At 42.1% G+C, this 27,190-nt stretch overlaps 1 protein-coding gene across 1 annotated transcript; it reads left to right on the top strand.

The window, feature by feature from the left end:
- The first annotated feature begins 928 nt into the window (after nt 1-928).
- On the top strand, nt 929-25,579 carry AMD1 (adenosylmethionine decarboxylase 1). Its single transcript, XM_075554669.1, has 9 exons — nt 929-1,386; nt 14,495-14,581; nt 16,948-17,074; nt 17,972-18,074; nt 18,786-18,828; nt 18,918-19,062; nt 21,694-21,786; nt 21,871-22,026; nt 23,376-25,579. Exons 1-9 carry the CDS (start codon nt 1,277-1,279, stop codon nt 23,514-23,516), a joined length of 1,005 nt encoding a protein of 334 aa, XP_075410784.1. The 5' UTR covers nt 929-1,276; the 3' UTR covers nt 23,517-25,579.
- Nucleotides 25,580-27,190: the final 1,611 nt, after the last annotated feature.

Genomic DNA, 27,190 nt, shown 5'->3' with positions numbered 1-27,190 from the left:
TTTTTTAAATTGCCACTGAAATTTAATCCTAAAGTTGCTGTTTTGTTAACTTCCCTGCAACGCTAAAGTACGTGAGCTAGTCTGCCAATTTGAGAGTGCGGGCGTAGCTCCGAAACCCAGCTAGAGGACTATCAATTACAGTCTGATTATATTTCATGAGTATTTTCGGAAAGAATTCTGCAGACTATTTTCACTGAACGCGGCAGGAGTTGCCAGTGGCCGCGCGCTCAGCCAACTCGGAGGCTTGCAGAGCCCCACGGAGGGAGGTACCGAGCTCGGCGCCCTCCGGGGCCGGGCGCCACGTTGCTTTCCCCCTTTTCAACAGGGCGACCCCCCAAAAGGGCGACAAAGCTTCAGCCTATTGTGTAAACGGGCCAGGCGCTGCATTTAATCGCACATCAAGGGAGGCGTGAGCCGAGTTCGTTTTAGGGCCAGAGCGCCGTAACAAGGTGTGCGTCACAGACAAACGCAGTCGTCCCAGTCGGATTTGCGTTCGGCCCGGGGCAGCCCGTTCCAGAGCATGACCGAGCACCTACCTCAACCGCCGGGCCGAACCACGCGGTATCAAAACCACCGCGCCCACCGAACCCGGCCCACTCTCCCAAGGACCCACCCATGTTCGCCGCTAACTGGCTGTCTCTCCTGCAGCACGGCTCGCTCGGCTTCTGCTCTCCCCACCCGGCCCTGCATTCGGCCCCAGGCTCGCAGTCGCCCAGCGGTCCGCACAGCGCCTTCTCCCGCCCAGGGACGGGGAGCGCAGCGGGCAGCTCCCCGCGCTCCTCGCGGGGCCTCAGGCCCGCCCGCCCGCCAGCCGCTCCTCAGCCGCAAATGATTGACAGGCGGTTGCCGCTATGAGGCGCCGGGGCGGGGCGTCGTGCGTCACTTCCTGGCCTTTCGGGAGAGACGGGGTATATAAGACCGGCAGTCACGCAGTCCCTTCGCTTACACAGTATGGCCGGCGACATTAGCTAGCGCTCGCTCTGCTCTCTGTAACGGGGAAACAGCGGACTGCAAGAGACTGAACTGTATCTGCCTCTATTTCCAACAGACTCACGTTCAACTTTCGCTCACACACACAAAAAAGCCGGGAAAATTTTATTAATCCTTTTTTTAAAAAAAGTTAATATAAAATTATAGGAAAAAAAAGGAGCCTGAACTTTAAAACACAGCTGGAACAATCCGCAGCGGCGGCGGCGGCGGCGGCGGCAGCGGCGGGAGAAGAGATTTAATTTAGTTGATTTTCTGTGGTTGTTGGTTGTTCGCTAGTCTCACGGTGATGGAAGCTGCACATTTTTTCGAAGGCACCGAGAAGCTGCTGGAGGTTTGGTTCTCCCGGCAGCAGCCCGACGCAAACCAAGGATCGGGGGATCTTCGCACCATCCCGAGGTCAGTGTTCGCGGGTCTTCCCGCCGACCGGGCCGGCGCTGGGGGCTGCGGCCGCCGGGGAGGCGCCCGACCCGGGAGGGGGCGGGGGCCGGCTCCGCGGAGCCTTCAGGTGGCGCCTGCCCCTCGCGGCAGGGCCGTTTCGGCGGCCCCGGAGCGCGGGGCCGGGCTGCGAGGGAGTGGCCGCGGCCACTCGGGGCCCGAGCGGGCTCCCCGCGGCCGCCGTTGCCGGGCCGGGGTCTGCCGGGGGGAGGGGCGGGAGCCGGCGCCGCCGCGAGCTCAGGTAACGTCCCCCGCGGGGCGGGAGGCGCCGCTCGGAGGCCGCGGCGCTGGGCCCGGGCCTCGCGGGGAGCCCGGGGGTCTGCGCGGGCGCCCTCCCGGCAGGTGTGGCACGGGGAGCTTAGTCAGGCGCTAATTCGGGCGTGCCCGCGGAGGGCGGCGGGGAAGAGGAGGGAGGGGGTGCTTCTGGAGCCCGACCCGCGCTTGGCGCCGAGGGGAGGGGGCCCCTGCCGGCCGGGCGGAGCAGGCCTCCCACCCGCGTCCCCGCCGGCCGCATGTGGCGCTCGGGCGACGGGGATTGGGCGGGAGCGGCGGTGTCGCAGTGGCTGGCTGGGCCCTCCCGCCGCCCCAACGTGCTCTGCACCAAACCCTTTTGGGGGCGGTGGGGCGGACGCCCCCAGGAGGTGGCCGCCAGCCTGCGAGGGCTGCACCCGAGACTCCTGACCTTGGGTTGTGTAACCTGTGCACGACGCGGGAGGTGCGGGTGCGGCAGGGCTTGCGTGCCTTTGCGAGACCGAGGGCCGGCGGCAGCGGGGCCTGGGCCCAGCGGGCCACGAGGGAAAGGCGATCCCGCTGGACACGGAGAGCGCCTCGCGGTGGCCACATTCCCGTCCCCCCGGTCTGGGGCCCGCCGAGGAGCCCGCCGGAGCCTGTGGGCTGCTAGGCGCTTGAGGAATGCTGGCCGCCCGCGCCGCCGCCGCCCCTAGACCAAAGCTCCTGGTGAGGCAGACCGGGCGGACACGTGCTGCCGAGACTTTAAGGCGACCCAGCTTCAGCAGCCTCTCCTAGAAGGGTTTCATTGGAAGCTGAAGGAAGTAGGCCTGTGAAGTAAAATGTCACCGGGTCTTCCTTCTCTAGGATAATTCGCTGCCTCCGATAGCCCTGTACATGTGTATTACAGGAAGCGGTTCCTAGTCATACTAAATATGGGGATAGGGAAGCGTTTAGTATTTCCTTCATTTCACAGATGCAGGAAAACTCCCGGGTGTTAATAAATGATCAGGATTTAAGCTTGGACTTTTCCCCTGTGTTTTCTGTATATTTTTGGGTTGTTTTTAAGTATAACCTGATCCCTGAGTTTGGAGAAGAAAGGCTGTTTTTTAAAAGGTAATTTGCTTTTCTTTAAATGTTTGAGAAAACACCCTTCTCACTTTTATTATAAGTTAATAAAACAGTTCCACTGTGCATCTTGAACTGATTACAACTCATCCGTTTAAGAGCCAATTAAATTCTCATGTTTGGTGGAGTCTCATGCATTTTGTAGATAGTTAACATTTATGAAACTATTTTTGAGCATTTATTACATCTCAGTTTCTGCAGATAGATCAAGAACTGGAAAATCTATGGATTTAGCTAAGAAGATCATTGGCCAAGAACATTTTTTCAGGGGTGCCATACTAGGATGTACTGGTTAAAGTTCATTATTAGGACATAGTAATCAGATAATGAAAACCCAAAATCAAACTCAATGCCATCGAGTTGATGGTGACTATAGGACAGGGTAGAACTGCCCCAATGCAATTCTGAGACTCTTAATGGAGTAGAAAGCCTTGTCTTTCTCCCTCAGCTTCTAGTGGTTTTGAACTGCTGACCTTCTATTAGCATTGCGGTGCACCACCAGAGGTCTTTGAATAGTGGTAGGTAAGATAAATGTTGAAAAGGTGCTGATTAAAATTGTAAATTTGCTTGGAAAGAGAGGGCCTTTCTATTAGAGAAGTAGGTCTCAACCTGTGGGCTGCAACCCCTTTGGGGGGTCAAATAACCCTTTCATAGGGGTCGTCCGATTCATAACAGTAGCAGAACTACAGTTAGGAAGCAGCAAGGAAAATAATTTTTTGGTTGGGGGGTCACCACACATGAGGATCTCTTTCAAAGGGTCGCGGCATTAGGAAGATTGAGAACCATTGAATTAGAGGAATACAAGGCAAGGGAGTGTTCTTTCCCTGCACCCCCACCAAGATAAGTAAGACTTCTAACAGTGACTTGAAGTGAGGGACTTAATGGAGTCTGCTACCCAAGGGGTTGAGGTAAGGGGTGGGATTCAGATCCCATGAATATGGATTATCATCATTGAAAGAATCCTAAAATTTGTTAGGGTAATGATTGTACAACTCTTCTTGATATGATTAAACTATATGTAGATTATGTTCCCTTTTTTTTTTAAGAAAATAAAGTGGCTAAATGCTTGCCCTTTAGAGGAGTGTCTACATTTGAATTCATACTTCCTGTAATGGTGTGTTTGCTCATTTCCAAAATGGAGGTGGTTGTGAAGATGACAGTAATAAAGCCAAGCCTGAGTTCCTTCAAATGCAAGGCAGCAGGGTTTCCAAGGCTGTAAATCTTTACACACCACTCACATTTCAGTTTGCTCAACTGGTTAGTGGCTGAGCATTTTAACACCAAAATAAGTTAATCTGTTTACCAAAAAACAGTGCCTGAAACGCTAAGCCACTTAAATATTGACTGGCATTATTTTATCTCTCATCTTTTGCTCTTAAGGATAAAACAGGATAAGATAATCCCCTCCCCATTCTTCCTCCGAAACCATCTAGAACTAGGAAAGAACGTATATTATTGGAGTCTAGTCTAAAGGTGTGCATTAGAAAGTTTGGCGGTGAATATTGTTATTGATTACGCAACATGACTGATGTAATTGATACCACTGAATCATACATATGAATATTGATAAATATGTTGTATGAAAGATTGTCAAGTTTTGTGACATCCTGGAAACCTTTATTAAACAAAAGTAGCAAGAGATGAAACCATTGTTTCTCCACATACTTCTTTCATAGGTTCTCAAACTTAGTGTACCCACCCCCCTTTCCGGAAAAAAATTACTCGGTGTCCCCCTGACAAATAAAAACTTTTGTATAATAGTCCATAATCCAGATAAAGTGTATGGATCTGCCTTTGCACCCCCCTGGATTGTTCCAGCAAGCCCTCTCTTCCTCCAAGGGGTGATATTGGCATTAGTTTAGAATCTAGATTTATATTCTTCTGAAGGCTGAATTTCCATCTGTCTTCTTCCTCCTTAGAGGCCTGTGCTCTTTGATTTACAATCATATAACCATGCTAAGACTTCAGCTGGGGAGACTCATTTCAAATTGTAGTCTTTTAAAATGTTCTTTGAATTTTGGGAACCGAAAAAAAAAATGATTTAAGGGTAAGATTAAGGTCGTGGGGGTGGAGTAAGGTTTCTCAATGAAATTCTCAAAGATCTTTGAAGATGGAAAGAAAAAAACCATTGATGCAACCCTACTGGCCTTTTCCCTCGCTAATACAGGTTTTCATTTTCTTAAAAGATCTCCACAACAATCGAGAGTTTTACTTCTTCTCACTCCCTGCCATCCTGCAGATTCCCACTCATAAGGAAACCTTGGAGACCGGGTAGAACTACACCTGTGGGTTTGCAAGACTGTAATTCTGTAAGGGAGTAGAAAGTCTCATCTTTCTCCCTTTTAACCCCTTAAGAATCTGGAGGGAAAAAAAAGAATCTGGAGAAACAATCTTTGAGTTGACTTTCTGTCTTTAGTTCATCTGCTAACCCAAGAGTCTAATATAGGGTTTCTTTTTAATAGCAAAAATAAAGTTTTATTCAGCAGATGTTGTAAAGAAAGGGGGAATGGGTGGGGTGGGGAGACGATTGACATACCCTCAAAGCTATGTCTAACAGCCTAAAGAGCAATTCTAAATGCAAGACCATCTGTTTAAAATTCAGAGTTGGTGGTGGCTTGATCGTTTGAACAGAAACTAACCTGGAAAGATATTTTTCCAAAGTTTTGTAATAGAGAGGGAAAGGTGTGTGGTTAAATCCAGAAGACCAGAATTGGGGAGGACAAAGGAGATACCTCTCTTATGTACATGCCTAAGTCTTGAGGTGGTTGACTTTTGAGACTGAAAGTCTGTGGGAGCAGACAGTCTCATCTTTCTCTTACTGGTAGATTTGAACCTGTGTAACCTTGTGGTTGACAGCCCAACGCTTAACTTACCAGTGTCATCTTAAAAGTTTTTAAATGCTTGCTCCATCTAAACATTAATTTTTATGTGTGGCGGCAATCCTGTAAGCTTGTTGCAAAGCTCTAAGAATTTGGAAAGATGTCTACTTGACTTTTTAATTAAAAGTAAAAGTTGACTCTGACCTCAATAGTTTTTTGTTTTGTTTTTTTTCCCCATTGTGGTACCATGGGTTAAATCCTGGCCTGCCAACCACAAATCTATTCCTTTGTACTATTTTCTCATATACAGTTGCCGAATCAGAATCAGCTCAATGGCAATGGATTTAATGAGACTGGGAGGTATTATGAGAGAACTTGTCTGCAGCATCCATGAATCACAGAGCCATGCAAATATATTTTGTTAGGAGTAAACTAATACATACAGCAATTAGAATAGGTGTTGGCCAACTGTTAGATGGAAGAAGAGCTAATCCAGTACTCACAACAGCTTGAAAATTATTTGAGCCCCCTCCCACCCCCCAAAGTTATCTGAGAGCCATAAAAATATATATATTCATAAATATATTTTTACTAGCAAATAAAATAGCTATTATCTGAATAATATCCTTTAAATGAAACTGATCGTTCTAGCTTCATTTTTCTTTGGAGCAAGCCACATGTGTGTACCCATATGGTTTTACAAGCTGATCCAGAACTTTAGTAGTAATAATCGTTGACTTACCCTTGTATGTTTATAACAATTTTTAAAAGTGAAAATACTGGAAGACGGCACATTTTTAATACAGTTTTTGTGCAGGCCAGTGGGTAAAAGTTTGAGTCCATTGGCAGAGGAAGCATCATCACAGGGCTCTGGCCTGTCTCCGCAAAGCTTACCAACAGGGGGGTAAGAGCAGAGAAGAAAGCTAGCCAGGGTGCAGTATAACACCGACAGAACACACAGCATTCCTCTCGTTCTTTAATGTCTGTTCCCTTCCCCCATCATGACCCCAGTTCTATCTTACAAATCTGCCTAGATCAGAGAGAGCTTTTACACTTGTACATATAAGAGCTCTCAACACACAGAACTCAGGACCAATATTTAGAGTAGTGATAATATGAGGGTAGAGGGGAGGTGGGGGAGAAAGGGGGAACAGATAGAAATGATAGATGTATAACCCCCTCCCCTGCCCACCCTTCCAACAACAGAAACATGGGTAAAGGGAGACACAGTGTAAAATATCACGGGTTCACCAGGGTGGGAGGGAGGTGTGGAAAGCAGATACCAAAGGCTCGAGTAGAAGAAAACTGATGGCAACATGTACTAATGTGCTTGATACCATTGTTGTATGGATTGCTATAAGCTGTAAAAGCCCCCAACAGTTTATTTTAAAGAGATTAATGTTTTTCCTGAGAAATCATTGTTTTAATTACACCTAATATATTGAATGATCAATTTTTGCTCTCTAATAAGATAATTTCTCTTTTCAAAAAATATTCTTTCTTTCTGAAAACTTTGTTTTTAGATAGTTTTCATATTTATATTTAGATTTACACTCACCTGGCATTTCATTCTTCTAAACTGTAACTCCCCAAACAAGCTTTGGTGATTGTAAGATGCTGAAGGGATCAGTTATCAGGCATCATAGAACAAAAAATCATATCATTGTGTGCTCACCTCTATGATATGATCGCTGAAGACAAAGCGGGTGCATAAGCAAATGTAGTGAAGAAAGCTGATGGTGCCCAGCTATCAAAAGATACAGCATCTGGGGTCTTAAAGGCTTGAAGGTAAACAAGCGGCCATCTAGTTCAGAAGCAACAAAGCCCACGTGGAAGAAGCACACCAGCCTGTGTGATCACAAGGTATTGAAGGGATGAGTTATCAGGCATCAAAGAACAAAAAATCATATTGTGAATGGGGGGAGGTGCGCAATGGGGACCCAAAGCCCATCTGTAGGCAATTGGACATCCCTTTCATGGGGAGGAGATGAGCCATTCAGGTGCAGTGTAGCAACGATGAAACATACAACTTCTAGTTCCTAAATGCTTTCTCTCCCCCCCCCCCCCCCACTATCATCCCAATTCTACCTTACAAATCCGGCTAGACAGAGGATGTATATTAATACAGATAGGAACTGGAAACAGGGAATCCAGGACGGATGATCCCTTCAGGACCAGTGTTGAGAGTGGTGATACTAGGAGGGTCGAGGGAGGCTGGGGGTTATAAAGGGGGAAGTGATTACAGGGATCTACATCTAACCTCCTCCCTCCGGGATGGGCAATAGAAAAGTGGGTGAAGGGTGACGTCAGACGTGTAAGATAAGATAAAATAATTTATAAATTATCAAGGGTTCGTGAGGGGGGAAATGAGCTGATGCCAGGGGCTTACGTGGAGAACAAATGTTTTGAGAATGATGAGGGTAATGAATGTGTAAATGTGCTTTACACAGTTGATGTATGTATGGATTGTGATAAGAATTATATGAGCCCCCAATAAAATGGTTTCTTTAAAAAAGCTTTGGAACGCAACTTTGCTGAATGTTCAAATTTTCTTCTAAACACTTTCTACTCTTGGAGGTCATTTCATTTCATGTACCTTGGGTATAATTGGAATAAATTAACTTCTCAAGAGAATGTTAGGTCTTGGGTTAAAGAACATTGTTACCAAAAGATGGAAGAAAACTTTTTAAGTGGGAGGCATGTCCAGATGAATCAAGGAGCTGGTAGTTCATACCGAGTTCTACAACTAAATTTTTTATGTGATACTAAAGTTGAAGTAGAGTAGGCTCTTTGTTAGGATTAACTTACAGCTTTCTCCATGCCTTGTTTAAGATTCATAGGAATGTTTAGAAATGTCACTGGACTAAATGATTTTGAAATGATAGCTTGGAGGGAAGCAGAAATGGAGAAAGTCTACTAGAAAAGATAAAAAGTAACGGTGAGAGAAGAGATTGTTTTATTTTTACAGTTATTTGAAAACTCCTTTTTAATGTTGAGAATGAAATTTAAGACTGTTCTCACTCTGCTTCACCGAGATTTTACAAGCTAAAAAATAATCTTTATTAAAGGATGGGGCAGTTACAAAAATAGTATATCAAACCCCCAGCATTAACTCTCCCAGAACTCAAATCATTAGACTACATGCTTGTACAATATTGTAGTATTTCAGTTATTCATATTAAAGGAATATAGCCCACTGTCAAACACTTTGAGTGTAAATGTTTTGGCGTAGAATAGCCTACTTCATTACTACATTCCTTATTATCTTAAAAAATGCTTTGAACTATTGGACCCAAGCTGTCTTTGTTTAGGACATGTTGAAAGTAGCGATCAGATGAGTAGAAGAGACTATATAGATCAGTAACTTTGGGGTAAAAATTTGAGCTAGAGAAGCAATCTAATACTATGATTATTAATGAGTGGTTTTGTGTCATCTTAGTTGGTTCCTTTGAACAAAAGAGTATCCAAGTGGGCGGGGCATCCCCAGAATATCAGTTTCTGGTCGACTGGTTTTTGCTAAAGGTTGTATTTTAAGATATTTTTGACCCAAAACTTTATGCACCTTGGGTCTATAAAGCTTGATTGGAGTATTCTCAGACAAGTGAAGATGTAAACTAAGGGTTAGACTAAGGGGACAAAGCTTCAGTGACTTTGACTAATTAACTCAGTGACTCTGTGATTAATTACTTAAACACTACAGAAGTAATTCAGAGCCTGAAGCCTACTAATACAGGTGCTGAGGTACCAGCCTCAGGTACTATATGGAGCACTGGATCCTGTGGGCTTGCTGTTCTTAGCCACCAAGTCCTGGTAACACCTACACAACCCGATGATGACAGTGTCATGGTGATCCATCCCACATGTGGAATAGAATTTGGAACTCTGCCTCATGGGATTTCCAAGGCTCAGAAGCAGATCGCCAAGGTCCCTTCAGGCTAGTAGTTGCAGGCTTAACATTTGTGCTACCCAGCTGCCAACCATTTTTGAAAACTTTTCAATATAATATAAAGTGCCTTGTCACTCTGGACGTCATGAAGAAAGCCATTCAACCCATTTGATATTAGTCAAGAGTATGCAGTTAGACTTTTCCCTGGAAGTGGTCCATTTACGAGTGTCCTGCATGATCTCTAATATATTTAAACTACTGTACATACTCGTATAAGCCGAATATTTCAGCACAAGAAATGTGCTGAAAACGGGTTTGGCATATACACAGGGTCAGTGGTACCCCAGTGAGGTGTACCATCTCACTGGGGCCCCTGAGGTAACTGACTAGTGTCCATTTATTATCCGGCGGGTGATTGCTGTTTCTCCGCTGTTCATTCAAAGCCCCGCTGAAATTGCAGGGCTTTGAATGTTTGTTTACTCACATCTAACCAATCAGAGCCGTCCTATGGCGTGTATCTTTGAATAAGCCTTTTAAAGACCGTGCGAAGGATGTGGCATGAGTGGATGTCATCTGGTCAAGCCCGACTAACAAAAGGAGGAAATCTCATGAAGCCTAACATAGAGTTAATAGCAAAGTGGGTTCGAGAGGCATGGGAAGACATTCCAGAAGACATGGGGCGACATGCCTTCCATAAATGTAGTATTAGTAATGCTATGGATGGCAGTGAAGACTGCACTTTGTATTAAGATGACGGTGATCTCAGTGAGGACAGCGTCTATGATGACCTCACACCAGCTGAAGCTCTGCATTGGGATACGGATGATGAAGAGGAATCCAGTTTTGAAGGATTTTAACTCTTTACATTTTAGCTTGGTTGCTGAGTGAGCTCAGGGAGTAGTACTCTTAAGGTATCATTGTTGATACCTTATTGTTTTTGTTGAACCTATTTTCCACTTACTGTGCTGGTTTACTAATGTTAAATGACTTGTCATTTTATTTATGTTTTTTGTTTAAAATAAATATTTAAATACATTACCCCACTGATATCTCAATTGTTAGTAATTTTATTTTCATTTGTTTTGATTATTGAAACTCACCAACAGCTTCTGTATTTTCCACCCTAGGCTTATATTTGAATCAACCAGTTTTTCTGGTTTCCCAGGTAATAATTAGGTACCTTGGCTTATATTGGGGTCAACTTATATTCAAGTATATATGGTACTTAAGTTAGCATTTATTTCAGCTCTGATACTTGACATTTAGGGCAGATACTTTTTTTTTTAATTGTGGAGAATGGTCCCATTTAGTGGAGATATATTTAGCAAGTTTTACTACAAAGCTTAGCAATATCTTCTGACTTTATCCACTATATGCCAGCAACATCACCACCAGTTGTAACCAAAAATGTCTGCATAAATTACCAAATTCCTTTTGGGGGAAGCAAAATCATTCCTGGTTGAGAACCTTTCCTAGATGAATGAGAAAGGTGGCTTTTGAGTTTAGGAAAATTATTCAAATTTGATTTATCTGAGTTTTTCTGATTTGTAAGCCTCATAATTGTTGAACACTCTGATTTTTTTCAGTTATAAGCCAGTATTTTGTGATGTCATAACTACACACTTAATCGTCTTTTAGCCCTTAAATAATTTTATCTCTTTTTGCTTACTTAAGTAAAACATATTTCACATTTTACGTTTATAGTGTGATTGGAAACATACTCCTTTTGCTGGGATTGCTATGGCATGCTGATTTTGAAATTACAGATCTATGATTTATAAAATACTTCCATCAGCTGTATAAAGCAGTTTGCCTTTTCCTTCAGTAATCTTCACAGAAAGCAAGGCACTGAAAACCTTTAAAGTTAACAAACGGCCAAAGAGTAATAACTAGGTTAGATTTTGAAAGACAGTGTGTTGGCAGTTTCAGTTCTGTCCTAAGAAGGAGAAAGTAGCCATAGACATACATTAGTGAATAGATGTAGCTTGGTTCCAGTAAAACTATTTATGAAAACAAGCTCTCCCCTGGCCCACATAAAGTTTTGGGAAGAGAAATGCAACAAAATAACCCCTGCTGAAATTTTGGGCACTTGGAGTTTGCCACCTTTTTCTTTTATGTGCCTACTGTAGCTAAGAACTAGAAGAGCACTCTGGTTTCAGTTGATGAAGCAAGCACATACTACTCTTATGAACTGCAGCTACAACAGAATGCATGAACAGCTGTCTGAGGCCTGAAAAGACAATGTTAGATGAATTGCAGAAGGAAACCGGAACTTAAAATACCACTGAACCACAAGTGAATTTCCTGTTTCTTTTTTCCTCTTGCTATCTCCTAGCCTGCCTCAAAGGAGTCCGGAAACTAGGTGCAGATAGAAAGAGTTCCCTGAGAAGTGGGGGAAATCCCTTTCTCTTTTTCTCCTCCCCCTTCTGTTCTCTCTTGTCCTGGAACCTGACAGTGGTAATCAGGCAGACAGCCGCCTAAAACTCCATGGCAAGCCCCGACCTCCGCCTCCCTTTTGACCAGAAGAACTGAGGTGTGAAAGGGCATCGGAGGAACCCTGTTGCTCAGACTCCAGAGGAGAAAGAAACTGGGATCGATCATGTCTCAGGTTCCACACTGGCCATCAGAGGAAGGGGCACTGTGTTGTGTAGCAAGCATGGCAGAAGCTTTGATAAATTGACAGTGCAACCAGATGCCACAGGAGTTGGGTTGGAACTTGAATTGTGTCTGCGCTAGAAGCTTGCTGAAACTACCCTTTAAAAGGTGATAAAAATGTTCAGAATGCAGTTCTACCCTACAAGATATGACAAAGGACTAGGAAAGTCTAAATATTTCTCAAAGGAAGGCCCATCAACTCAGACTAATCATGAGGTAACACAGAGCAAGGTTCAACCATTCTGCCAGAAGAATGGGACTCGGGGCAAAGAGGGAGGGTGGGAAAAGGCAGGGAGGAGTTTTGCTTAAGGGGAACCTTTAGGTTTCTAGTATTGATGCTGGAGTCATTTGGAAAGGGATCATAGGAATAGTTTTACCGTGAAGATTGTAAGGTGCTTAGGTTTTATATATATGGATTGTTGAATATCTTACTGTACATGTCTTCACAATAAAAATGGGCAAACATTTCAAATAAAAGCAATGATAAAGTTTTCAGCCGAGAAATAATGCACAAATCAAATTTTAAGAACTGAAAATTACAAGGCAGTGGAAAGTCTGGACTGCTTTCAATAAAATTAAGATGATGAAAAGTTGTGAAATTGAATAGAGAGAGAGAGAAGCTTGGGAGGGACAGGATGAGAGGAGTGAACAGGATCTCAGGGATCTGTAGAAGACAGTACCATCAGATTTCACATCGCATGTTGGTGGATTCCCAGGGAAAAGGCTGAGGGGTGGGCAGGTATGCTGCTAAAAAAAATACTTTTGAAGAAATATCTGTGTTTAGATTCATCATAAAAGACGGTTCTAAATTATTGATGGTGAAAAGTGTAAGCTTCATGTATGGAATTAAGAGTGACATGGCATTTCATCAGGTCAAATGTATAAGAAACCCATAGTCATTAATAGGCTCATTCTGTTAAATTCGTGTTCCTCAAAAGTGCGTGAGATTCCTCCCCTAGGGTGGGAATGGGAGGGGAGTTGCGAAAAATAGAACTCAAGACTTAAATCTGGGCCATGGACTATATAGTACAAAAGTTGTAATTGCCAGGAAGCGGTGCTTCTCTTAATTTTCTGATAAGAGGGTATAGACCAAATTAAATTAGTTTGAGAGCGTAGGTGTTTAGAAGACAAATCCTTAAAAAGTTAAATTTAGACTAAACTGTTATAGTGACAGATATTTAGAAGATTATCTAGTATTATATGGCCGCTCGTGGTTTTATAGCAATCTTGTTCAATCTAAATAGAATCGTTGCTTCTTGCCAGATTCGGCCAAGATTTGAGGGTCCGTTATGTTACAACTGGGCTAGGCAGCTGGGATGAAAACAGTGGTGAGTCTTTCGATATAGTGGTCTCACATGAGTATAGTCCTGAGCCTTACCCAGTACATCAGTAAGATTGCTGATTTAAGTTAGCTAACCAAATACCATGGAGTATTTAGATAGGTATAAGACATATCGTATCTGTCACCGCCACCCCATGTGCTTTATTATATATAGGTATATATTCACATGTGTACCCAAGTAGCATATCTATACTTATCTATATGACTACTGACATACTTCCTGCTTGCTATTCCTGATGTTGCGACAGCCCTCTTTCTAGGAATAAGATAGAATGTGGAAGGTGCACGGTAACGAGTCTTGTTACCATAGGGAAAAGTAAAAGTCTCTGTGATGGAAGAGATCACTGTCTTTAAAATGGTTTTGTTTTTAAACTTTTTTGTTGCCTTTCTAAAATACAGCCAAATGTAGTGTATGTCTGGAAAATCCATTTATTTCAGGATCTTCCCTTCCAGGAACCAGACCAGCATTGTTAGATTTTTCCCATTTAGCCAAATCTGATACGATGAAAGTAATCTTTCTTCCTTCTGTTGTAATTTCAAACTTAGTGACATATCTCTTAATACCATATTACCAAAGTCATCAAAAACCAGAAGCATGTCTATCGTTTGATTATCACAGGGGAGAGTTTTGATCCTGTACACTTGTCTACAAGCTCCAGCAACTGCCACAGCTGGTAGGGGGGCAGTGTTGGCCACCATGGCTGTGCCCTTTCTTGTGGACACTTTCTTGATACCTATGCATAGAGCAGTTTTTAAAGGGCTGGACAAGACTTTAGCTCTTTTTGCAAATCTGAAATGCAAAGTATATTTTCTATTCCAGTTTTCTTTTTAAAATTCTGTGTATATACATTTACAGAATAAAACTTAGTCATCTTTTAAAGGGTATGCCTACAAATACAAAATATGAAGTCTTAAATTATTGTAAATCTTGGATGTATGGAAGCTTTGAATCTTAAGAGATGTTAAGACAAGTGCTATTATAGGTGACTTGTTTTTGTTTTTAAATCATAGATCCGAGTGGGACATACTTTTGAAGGATGTGCAATGTTCAATCATAAGTGTGACAAAAACTGACAAGCAGGAAGCTTATGTACTCAGGTAAGTGTTACAAAACAAGAGTTAGCTAATTTCCCTCTGAATCATGGAATATCAAATTGCTTCCCTCTTAATCTTAGTTTAATGATAATTTTTACCTTATTCTAAAATTTCCCAACTTCGGGTGCTGTTACGTTATCATCCTTGTAGCTAAGACATTGTACGTTTACTCCCTAATTCCATAGGCAAGTCTCTTTCCTTTTTTTAGTGTATGATAAAGTGAAAACAAGCTTGTGCGATCCAAAGATGACAATAATAAAATTCAAATGTGGTGAAGGGGAAAATATCAGAGCTAAAATTATGAACACCCAATAGAGGACAGTGGGAGCCCAAAACCCTTCTGCATGGGAACTATTGAGATTAAGCTGCTGGCAGGTCCCCACTGGCCACAGGCAAGGGTCTGGAACAGCTTTACTATCAGAGTTGATTGTAACCTTGATTATCCTGGGTTGAACTTGATACTTAAGTCAGTTGACCTCCCTATTGACCCAACTTGAATTTGTTCCGTGACAAAAGTTTCTTCTGGCTTTTTAAATATTGAGGGTAGTCTGTCTTTCTTACTCTTTGTATTTTTATCATTAATTATTATTTATCCATACACTTTATTTTGTTTGTTTTTTTCTATTGAGTTTCCCAGTTTATAAAGCATGGAAGGAGTGGATGCATGGACAAGAAATTTCAAGGGTTTATAGAGGATGTAAGGTTGAGGGTGTGTGTAGAAGATAGGGAGAGTGGGGATTTCAGGAGTAAACAGTGAAGGTGGGAAGGAGGAGGGAGCGCTAGAACTGACTGTGATTACACAACTTATTTTAAAGATGACTTAACCATGTGGGGGAGGGTGTTTTAAAATTGACTGATAATGATTGTACCATTCTTCTTGGTATGATGTGTAGATTGGTTGCCAATAAAAATTAACGTTAAAGTGAAAGCAAACTTGACAATACAGATAGTGTTGCTATATTGGCATATACGTGAAGAGAACCGGTGAGCTATTTCCCGGGGCCCCGTTGTTCATTCAGTAATGACTTAGTGCTTTTGCAGTACATATACCCACTGAAGAGATTCCAAAGACCAGGTGGTAAGATGACAATCAGTGCTACAGGAAGCGGAGGGTGAACACATTGGCACAAAATGGAGAATGACTACAGCATTGGGAAGAACTGCTGGAGCACCAAGATTGAGGCCCATGTTGACTCATAACCCTGACCATCACTGCCGGTGTTCCTCCTGCCTGGCACCCAACATTTGCTTGAGCCAGACGTATGTTGTTACTGCACAGAACAATAGATAGTCGTTTTTTACTGCTGTAAATGCACAGAGTCTGATAATGTAACAAGTGAGGAGCCAGGTGTATATTGTATTGTTCAGGGCTTTGGGGCTGGGATGGAAGGTGCCCTGCTCTGTTCTAAGCTTATGATTGGCACACAAACAATTATTTTATCAGAAGCTTACTATGTGCCAAGTACTGGCAGTATTGTGGTGAGTAAACAGCACATCCCTTTCTTGTGGAACTAAGTCTTGGAGGAAGCAATCAGATGATATAAAAATCCATGTGCGAATGAAGGCATAAGCTTGAGGAAGTGTGGATTAGGAAATGCTAGCGGGCTTCACTCTGCTAGCCTGCTATGGGGCAGCCCTCACAAAAAGTTGTGGAGAAGTAGAATTGCACACAACGGAAATTTTCCATTAACTTTTTGAAGGCCCTTCACATAATCAGCTACCTGAAACTTTATACTTTAGATTTAATGTGAACACAATTTCTCTCTGAAAGGCATAGGAACCTCATCCAATTCACAATGACTAACTACATCAGTAAAGGAAGGAGGGGAGAGTCGGGGAAAGATCTTGTTATGCCACCTGCAGATGCTTGTGTCCTAGAGTACTCATGAAAGTTCCCTAGTAAAGGTGATATGTGTGTGTGTGATGTGTTTATTATGCTTTATGTTTAATTCAAGGCCTGCTCCTGGGGGCTTAAAAACTCGCTGCTGTGTGGAAGAAGTACTTGCGATACAAGGATTTATAGGGGATGTAAGGGTGGGGGGTAGGGAGAGAAAGGGAATTTCAGAGTAAACAGTGTAGTGGGGAGGAGGGAGCAGCGCTAGAACTGACTGATTGCACAACTCTTATGAAAGGCTGGCTATTTAACGGGTGGGGGTTCTGAAATTGATTTAATGATTGTACAATTCTTCTTGATATGATTCAATGATTGAACTATTTAAAAGAAGAGGAAGAATATTGTAGCACAGTATCTGCCTTCTTGAGATCCTAACTTTCTCGCTAAAAACCAGTTTGATAATTCAGTGACTAACTAATTGCGCCCTGAGTGCTATGTAACCATTTTCACAACGCCGCTCTCTTCTCGATTACAGTGAGAGTAGCATGTTTGTCTCCAAGAGACGTTTCATTTTGAAGACATGTGGTACCACCCTCTTACTGAAAGCACTGGTTCCCCTGTTGAAGCTTGCTAGGGACTACAGTGGGTTTGACTCCATTCAAGTAAGTAATTAAAAAGCACTTACTCCTTCATCAGCATAACATTAGGATAGTAATATGCGCCCTTTTTTCCCCAGTTGTCTAAGTGATGTCTTTCTTATAAATCATGTTATTGGGGGCTATTATAGCTCTTATTATGTATAATACAATATATCAATTGTATCAGTCACATTTGTACATATGTTGCCATCATTCATTTCAAAACATTTTCTACTCGAATCCTTGATATCGGCTCTTTTTTCCCCCTCCCACCCTTGTGAACCCTTGATCAATTACAAATTATTGTTATTTTCATATCGTACACCATCCGCTGTCTCCCATCACCCGTTTCTGTTGTTTGTCCCCCACATGGGGGACCGGCCTCTTTACTTTTACCCATTGAGAAATTATGTACCCTTTATCTAGAAAAAAATTACCATATATATTCGAGTATAAGCTGAATTTTTCGGCACCTTTGTAATGCAGTTTTTGTGGTAAAATTAGGTGCCTCAGCTGATATTCAGGTCGGCTTATACTCGCATACATATAATATTATCACAACAGAATTTTTGCTTTGATGCCATGTAAGAGTAGACACCACTGTTGTAAAAATAGCTATTTGTGTAATCAATATTCTTATTTAATTATTAAGGCTCTACTGCTTATGAAAAAAGAGGCTTTTTCTGTGCACCTCATGGTGATTGGTCTGAGACCTTGCCCTGCTGTTCTGTCTGTCTTCCCCTCTCTTTCTCTCTGGTCTCATTTAACACATTAAAGAAATATATTTTTTATATATTTTTAATACCAATTTAAACAGTTTCATCTGTTATAGAAAGTAAACTATTGAAGTACTGTAAAAAGTTGATCTGTATAGAGAAGCCAGGGGAGTGGTGTGTCTAAACTTCTCCACTTGTCTTTTAGAGCTTCTTTTATTCTCGTAAGAATTTCATGAAGCCTTCTCACCAAGGGTACCCACACCGGAATTTCCAGGAAGAAATAGAGTTTCTTAATGCAATTTTCCCAAGTAAGTTTAAATACATGAAATGGAAGCCACCTTCTTCACTAAAGTTACAGCGTATGAAGGTTCAAGAAACTAGTGCTGATGTGACCTTCTAAAAATCATATTACATAGTCATCCAAGTGAACTTGCCCTTCAATATTTACTCCCAGTACCCTACTTAATTTTATTCCCCAGTGATAGAGCTCCTAACCCGTATCTGTATGTCCTTTCAGAGACCTTTTATTCATCGGACAGCATATTAGAAATCCCAAGTCAGTGAATACTAAAGAAAATCAAACACCTGCCTCCTTTGGTTTTTCATATAACAGAGGGAGAGAGTTCACCTTCAGCTAGCTAATTGCTGTAATTTATGTCTTAACTCGCAGCTTCTTAACATAGTACATATTGTACATCCTTTGACAGTACACGGGGGCAGCTGTGATGCCTTTTTGGAGAAAAATGCCCAGAATTGTGCTGGCTTAACACTTGAGCTTCAAGGCCAGAGAGCTAAGGGTTTTCTAATCTAGCAATTTGATTATTTAAACTCTATCTCAACCATGGCTGAATTTTATCTCTAAATGAGAACCAGTGCAAGTTTCAAAAATTTATATTGACTGGATGACATTTCTTATAGGTGAGAAATATAGCACATTGTCCTATGTTTACTGGAAGGGTTCTGATGAGCCATCTCGTTAGAATGGAATTGATACATTTTGCGTTCTCTTCCCTCAATAGATGGAGCAGCGTATTGTATGGGACGTATGAATTCTGACTGTTGGTATGTTTGACACAATTTTAAGGAATTGTTTCTTTTTATATAAGATTGCCAGTTACCATCTTTAGAAACTTATTTCCATTCTTTCATAGGTACTTATATACTCTGGATTTCCCAGAGAGTCGAGTAATCAGCCAGCCAGATCAAACCCTGGAAATTCTGATGAGTGAGCTTGACCCAGCAGTTATGGACCAGTTCTACATGAAAGATGGTGTTACTGCAAAGGATGTCACTCGTGTAAGCTTTATGTGGCTGACTAGAAGTGTTGTTTGGGTGGACAGCATTCACAATTTGTTTTTCAAATTATTTTTTTAAAGACTTTTATTGGGGGCTCTTTACATCTCTTATCACAATCCATACATTCCTCCAATGTGTCAAGTACATTTGCACATAATGCCACCATCGTCATTTTCAAAACATTCTCTTCCCACTTGAACCCCTGATATAGATTATTTTTTCCATATCTTACATCATCCTCCATCACCCCGCACCCATTTTTCTGTTATTTGTCCCCGTGGGAGCGGATTCTAGATTGAACCCCTTTCGTCCCCCTCCTAATCCTCCTAGTATCTCTCCTCCTTGCTGATTCTGAGGGGTTTATCTATCCTGGATTCTCCATGTTGCGGGCTCTCATCTGTAGCAGTGTGCATGCTCTGGTCTAATCTGACTTGTAAGGTAGCACTGAGGTCATGATAGTGGGGTGTAGGAAGAACCAAATTGCTAGAGGAAAGTTGTGTGTTTCATTGGTGCTATACTGCACCCTGACTGCTCATCTCTTCCCTGTGACTCTTCTGTGAGGGGATGTCCACTTGTCTACATATGGCCATTGGGTCTCCACTCCAGCGCCCCCCTCCACCCCCAGTTCACCTTGGGTATGGTTTATTTCTGGGTCTCAGATACTTGATACCTCATGATCACACTTTCAACACCATCTTTAGAAACTTATTTCCATTCTTTCGTAGGTACTTATAATATACTCTGGATTTCCCAGAGAGTCGAGTAATCAGCCAACCAGATCAAACCCTTCAACACCTCGTGATCACACAGGCTGGTGTGCTACTTCCATGTGGACTTTGTTGCTTCTCAGCTAGATGGCTGCTTGTGTATCTTCAAGACCCCAGACGCTCTCTTTTGATAGCTGGGCAGCATCAGCTTTCTTCACCCATTTGCTTATGTACCCATTTTGTCTTCAGTGATCGTGTCGGGAATCACAGAATGTTGGATTGTTATAACAAAGTATTCTTGTTTTAAGGGAGTTCTTGAGTTGAGGCCCAGTGTGTATATCTGCAGCCTTAATTCTTAACATAGATATGAGTACAGAATTTTATTCTCATCGTTATATTTGCATATGCATATGCCTATATTTAGGCATTCTTATAAATGTCCTTTGCCTCCTGTTCTTTACTCTATTTCCTTTTTACTTCCCTCTTGTCCAACCATGTTCGGCCTTCATGCAGGTTTAGTAATTCCTCATTGCTACATTGCCCTTGATTGAGCCCCACTAGTCATCCTATGACCTTCCTTCCATTGATTTTAGTTCACTTGTTGGCCTTGTCCCTGGGTTGGTCTCCCCCCATTTCCTTTTTCCCACCTCCCCTTCTCCCCGGAACCATTGGTCCCATTCTTTTCATCTCCGAATTATTTATCCTGCCTATTTTGTCTAGATAGACATGCAGATATGTTAATAACTGCCAAAAAAAAAAAAAACAGGCAAAGCTGAATAAAACAACAAAAGAAGTCAAAACCCAACAAAGCAATAACAGCAAAAAAACCCCACAAAATAACAAAGAAATCCACCGACAAAAATGGAAAAGCCTATAAATAGTTCAAGGTCAATTTGTTGTCCTTTTTGAGTGTTTTCCAGTTGAGTCTGATGGGGTGCCACTCTGTCTCCAAAGTCTATTTTTGGTATGCCCCAGGGGGTTCATCAGTCTGCTCCCCCTGCTGCTCTGCTGCATGCCCTCAGTGCCTCGCCCCAGCATGATGGGGCAGACCGTGCACTATTCCCGCACTGTGTATCTCACCATAGTTCACTGAGAGACGCCATGTCGCCATGCTGGCCCTATGGTCCTCCCTGCGCATTGTCTGCTCCAAGCAGGAACATAGTCCTCCGGGCCTGGTGGGCCAGGATGCCCTCTCCATCCCTTTGCTTTTCTCCTGTGCTTTAATCTGACACGCCCCTCGCCCCAGTGCTGTCCTCTGAGAGTACATTCTTCTGTGGCGGGCTTCTCAGACTAGTTGGGATTGGGGCCAGCTCCTTGGGCCTCTGTTGGTTCCCTGGTACATGCCGGAATGTTGTGTTCACATTTTGGCACATTAGGTTGAAGCCTGCTCTCTCCCTCCCTCTCCTGTCGAGCTATAAACAATACTCCTCCCCTTGGGTGGATTCGTGCCCTGCTTTCACCCTTCTCCCCTTACCCATGTCTTTTTATCTTTTTTTTTCCCTCTCTTTCCCCCTCTTATTTAGTTGGTTGTCGTAAGTATTCTTGGATTGGGTTTGGCCCCTGCCATAGTTGCTGGACCTCACCCCAGGGATGTATGTATATAGTAGCTTTTCCCCAAGCCCCATTTTTGTTTTTAAGCTTACCTCAGTGGACTCATGTTGGACTTGTCCTTTTGTGCGTGACCTACATCACTTAGCATGATTTCCTCCAGTTCTCCCCATGTGGCGATGTGTTTCATGCGTTCATCATCACTGCTCTTTAGGGATGCATAGTACTCCACTGTATGTATGTACCACAGTCTTTTGACCCATTCACCTCCCAATTTTCTGGTCTGGCAGCAGGAGCTCCGAGCAGGTGAATCTAACTAGACGCCATCTTCTTCCATTTACTCTCAAGTTATTTTTAATATCTGCTTGTTTTCTAGGAGAGTGGAATTCGTGACCTGATACCAGGTTCTGTCATTGATGCTACACTGTTCAATCCTTGTGGGTATTCAATGAATGGAATGAAATCGGATGTAAGTAAATACATCTTATCTGAATCTTTATTTGAATATTTAAATGTAGTCTTTTTGTTATTAACACAAAACTTTTTCGCTTAGGGAACTTATTGGACTATTCACATCACTCCAGAACCAGAATTTTCATATGTTAGCTTTGAAACAAACTTAAGTCAGACCTCCTATGACGACCTGATCAGGAAAGTTGTGGAAGTCTTCAAGCCAGGAAAATTTGTGACCACCCTGTTTGTAAACCAGGTAGTTTGTTTTATTGTTTTATTACTGACTCGTGTGAGCATTTTAAATAATTGCTGTTAGATTCTTCTTGTTGGGTGACTAAAATTTTGGGTTTGAAATCTTGGAGGAAACAAGGAGAGTGAGACATGTTGTAGCGCCTGTCCTGTTGCCCTGTTTGTGAGACCAATAAGGAAGGGACTAAAGTTTCCCACTGCTGTCTACCCCATAAGAAAGAAATTAGCATGCTCATGTCTCTGTTTCATTAAGCTGTCCTGTATCCAAATCAAAAACTACCATGAGATACCATTTCATTCCTTCTTAGCCCATTGCCTCTGACGCAGCGTGCAGTGACCCCATAGAAGCTTCCACAGGCTGCCATTTTTGGTGGTGGCAGATGACTCTCGTTCTCACTCTGTAGTTAGAAGTCCAGTGCAGATGGGATAGGGCCAGCAGGCTGCTGTTCACTTCCACTCGGATGACTAAAATCCGGCATATGAAACATTGGTTTATCTGCTGAGACTGATTACGTACAGGCTAACAACTCTAGATTTGGCTGGAAGATTTTCATGAGACATCCCAGTTAATAACCCAATAACAAGGTTACTGCTCTGTCCTACCCCTCAATTCTGGTGTGCATAGGGCCTGGAGTCTTAAAAGCTTGCAAACTACCCTCCAAGACACAGCAGTTGGAGCAAAAGAGGAAGAAGGGGAAGTAAGGAACAAACTGTAGAAGACTTCTGCTCCAAGAGAGGGGAATTTAAAGTTACCGTGTAATAGCCAGGCTTTCTGTGGCCATTGAAGGCTAGTTGAACTCTTGAAACTATCAGCCTGATTATCTTTAAAATGTCCCTAGACGGTTAATCTTAAATCCAAACAGTATTAGTTTAACTAGTTTTTTAAAATCTGATTTTAGCATAAAGCTTTTTGAGAGCAAAATGTGAGAACTGTCATGGACAAGAGCTCAAAAGTTCACCTGCTAGTCTTAGGGGAAAGCCACCCCCCAACCCATTGAGGTGATTCCAATCCACAGTGACTATAGGTCAGCCATTGAAAGCTCCAACTTCCCCCTCGAAGCGGCTGGTGATTTTGCACTGCTGACCTTGTGGTTAACAGCCCAACTCGTGACCATTACGCCACCAGGCTTCTGCGGAAAAGCCCAGTTTGTGTAAAAAGTCAGATCTAAGGAACAACTTCGAAACAGGGTGAGAATGTAATCAAGGTCACAAATGGTACACACAGAGAAACTTGAGTTTGTGCCATGCTTTGCTGAGTTGTCAAAAACTAAAATTGAAAGGCAAACTAAAGGTTATTCTGTATGAAAAGAACTTAGCAGATTTGAGGCACTAATGATTCTGTATATTTTTCTCCAGAGTTCTAAATGTCGCACAGTGCTTTCTTCGCCCCAGAAGATTGAAGGTTTTAAACGTCTTGATTGCCAGAGTGCTATGTTCAATGATTACAACTTTGTTTTTACCAGTTTTGCTAAGAAGGAGCAACAGCAGCAGAGTTGATTAAGAAACATGAAGAAAAAACGCAAAAAGAAAACACACATAGAGGAAGGTGGTGGCTGCTTTCTAGACACTGATCCCGGGGGCGGGGCTTTCCGTAGCCACCGCCTTGTAGTTGCAGAAAGCCCTAGATGTAATCATAGTGTCAACATTTTGAATTGTATGCATTATTATATCAAGGAGTTAGATGTCTTGCATGAATGCTCTCTCCTGTGTTTAGGTATTCTCTGCCACTCTTGCTGTGAAATTGAAGTGCATGTAGAAAAAACCCTTTACTATATGAAACTTTACAACACTTGTGAAAACAATTCAATTTGGTTTATGCACAGTATAATATTTCTCCAGGTATCACCCAAAATTCCCCACAGACAAGGCTTTCGTCCTCATTAGGCGTTGGCCTCAGCCAGCCATCTGGGACTGTTCTATTCAGTTGCTGCCAGAAGTGTACATCCAGTTACCTCCAGTTTCTAGAACACACACTCTCTGAATGAATGTTACTGAAACCAATTTCTACTTCATACAGGTTTTTCTTTTGCAACAGCAATTAAAGTTTTTCTTCCACAAGTCGAGTCCTCTTAAGAAAATGTTTGCAGTTATTTGTCTTGTGTATTACTATTTCAACATTATTGCTTCCTGAATGTGTAGTCTTATATCTGACTACTCTCCTCCCTGTGGCAGATCTCCAATTCCCAGCCCCTGGTCCCTCCAGACAGAGCAACACATTGTCACACTAAGGGTTTATAATATTAGGCCCCAAAGGAGGGCAGACCTTGGGCTTATTTTATTATTATTTTAATTCAAATGAATTTTATCTATAGTGGCACAGGCTCTTTTGGAAGACACTGAAAAATAAACTTGGAGTATTAGTTAACAAGGAAGAACCCTTCATTGTCGTGGATTGAGTGCACTGGCTGCATGCACCGAGCTGCACGGACATCTTATTACCTTACCATTCTTTGCTCCCCAGTAAAAAAGATGATCTCATGAGCCTATGCCATGACTAACTTGCTAAGTAATAGTACTCAGTAAATTTAAATTTACATTGGTAAATGTAATAGTACTTGGCAAAATTTAGAAATGCATTAAATTTGTTATCAGGAAGATTGCTGGGTTCACTAAGTCAACTGAGTTTGGTTCATTAACTTAAATTTTAATAATCATTTTATTCACATATTCCATTTGGTTTAAAGCAAAATCACCTTTTTCACCTTGAGAACTTAAAAGTTCTGTGGTAGTGTTCTGCCTTCATCTGTTTTGCTCCACGTTGTTCCTTCCATCAGCGTTGGATGATATTATAGTCAATGAATGATGTCCTAGAATGAGAATAGTCTAGGTTAGTAAACAGGGAAGCAGAAATAATATTCGTAAGACAAAGTTCTGTGAATCACTTAATGGGAATGACTTAGAAATACAGGCTTTCCAGATCAGCATCATTTTAGCTGTTTGACTACACAGCAGATGAGAATACCAAATTTGATTCTATTTTTTTGTGTTCCCTGACCTCACTATATATTTTAAGATTCTTCCTGGATTGATGCAGTGATGATTTTTTTCCTTGAGTATTTATAAATGAAACACTGTTTTCTAGTGTTTCTAAACATAAAACTCGGTTTGAAATCAAGTGGTGGGAACACCATTTTGGCTTTTCTGTTAAGCATACAGTTGATGGGATGCTTCATTGATGCATTCAGTGTGAGCAGTCTGATTTTGTAGGCAATCGCACAGCCTCTAATGTTTGTAATGTGCTCTGTCTGTTTTGAGGACTAATACTCATAAAAGTGGATTTCGTTCTTGAACAGTATCCCAGTAGATTGAATGACATTTGTTGGCTTGAGGTCTGATTTTTAATAGATTTGATGATTTTTATGTTAATGCAAAATTGTGTGCAAAGAAAGCTAGCAGAATGAAAACGCTAGATTGACTAGTATTCAAAATTAATCCCAGCGTGGCGACAGAGAAGGGGAAGTTTGGTGCCATATTTCTCCCTTCGTGGTGTTGGACTTAAATCAGTTGAAATGTATTTCTGTACCACAGTTTATGCTTTAATAAAAATTTGCTTAATTCATTGCCTTAGTGACACTGAAGCGACTTCTGTTTTTAAAATTCTAAACCAAACATACACCTAAAGTGTTCAATAAGTTGTGAAAAGAATATAAAGACAAGATCATTAAACTCTTGGGATAATGATTAATTTGCATCAAGTTTAAACATTTTCTTTGAACTTGAAAAAGCTACATGAAGCTCTTTAAAAAGTTGGATAGATATATACATACTGAAAGTTGTCATCTGCATTGAATTGGTGTCCTTCAAAGGCTTGCCATAAATATTTCCCCATGTTTCAATCTTGAGTTCTTTGCAGAGATTCCTATGGTGTGCGTCCGTCACTTCCTCTTCAAAACAGTTCCATTAGTTAACATTTTGTAGTTTTCCCCTTGCTTCCCATTGGTTGGTCATCAGTACCATCAGTTGCCCTCAACACCCACTCTTGAGTGAGTCCTGGTTACCTATCTGGCTGTCAGAATTTTTTATTTTATTTTTTGGACAGGCCTTCCCTGGCATGCCAACCCATATAAAAAGCGTAGTGTAACCCATATCGAGTCCCGGAGGTAGTGTGTCACTAGGCTGCTAAACAAAGTCTTCGTTAAGACCTATCAGCCACTTCTAGCATGGAAGACTGGGATACCCTATACAGGGCTGCTGTGAATTAGAACGAACTTGACAAGGGATTTTGTATTGATCAGCTCCGTGACACAAGGGCAGTAAATGGTAACCATAATCCTGAACATTTGGAACAACTTTTAATAGGGAGATGTGAGACACCCAAAAGTTTAGATTTATGTCACACTTCAAACCAGATTCTGAGCTCTTGGTAGTAGTATACCATTTAGCTCCTAAAGAGCCCTGGTAGTAAGTACAATGGTCAAACACTCCGCTACCAGCTGAAAGGTTCTCTGAAGCTAGGGAGCCAACACTTGGTAATAAGCCCCAATAAAGAAGGCGGCATAGAAAACCCTATGCAGCAGTTCGATGCTTCCACCAACAAAGTCACATTTTGTAATTTTTTAAATGCCTACTTGGGAAGCATGTAAAAGTGATCGCTGGGGTGCATCTAAATTCATGCTCGAAGGGACCCTGGTTGCTACCCAAAAGATGGTTTGGCCATTGCTAACGGCAAACACCAAGACAAAGGAAGATGATCTTTTACTCCCAACTAGAAATGAGATTAAAAATCTTTTTAAGGTAACTGTTGGTTAAGATGTGGGGCTATTGTAAATGGTGATACAAAATTGCATAACCGTTAAGAGAAAATGACAATTCCTCAGAAAAGCAAAAATAGCTACCATGTGACCTGGCAATTCCATTCCTACTTACACAAGACAAAAAGATGTGTAGCAACATACTGTACATGACTAGGAACAAGGAAGCACCTCACAACATGGTTGGACTTGAAAAGTCCGTTTTCCTGAGTGAAGTTAGTCCTTGACAGCAGGCATATTGTAGGAGACAATTCCCAGGTCATACAGTCATTCCATCTGGGCTCCTGGCATCGGAATGTTAAGACACTCAAACATTTTACCCTTTTATCAGGAGAGGAGCAAAGGGTGTTGGAATGCCTTACAGTCATCCCTATTGGGTGGCCACTCCCAGATTGGTGTTCAGTACATTTCTGTGGAGAT

This window comes from Tenrec ecaudatus, chromosome 7, assembly GCF_050624435.1.
Source record: "Tenrec ecaudatus isolate mTenEca1 chromosome 7, mTenEca1.hap1, whole genome shotgun sequence".
In the NCBI taxonomy this organism is placed as follows: domain Eukaryota; kingdom Metazoa; phylum Chordata; class Mammalia; order Afrosoricida; family Tenrecidae; genus Tenrec; species Tenrec ecaudatus.
The sequence above is the reverse complement of the archived record's forward strand: the minus strand, read 5'-3'. Positions and strand labels throughout refer to the sequence as shown.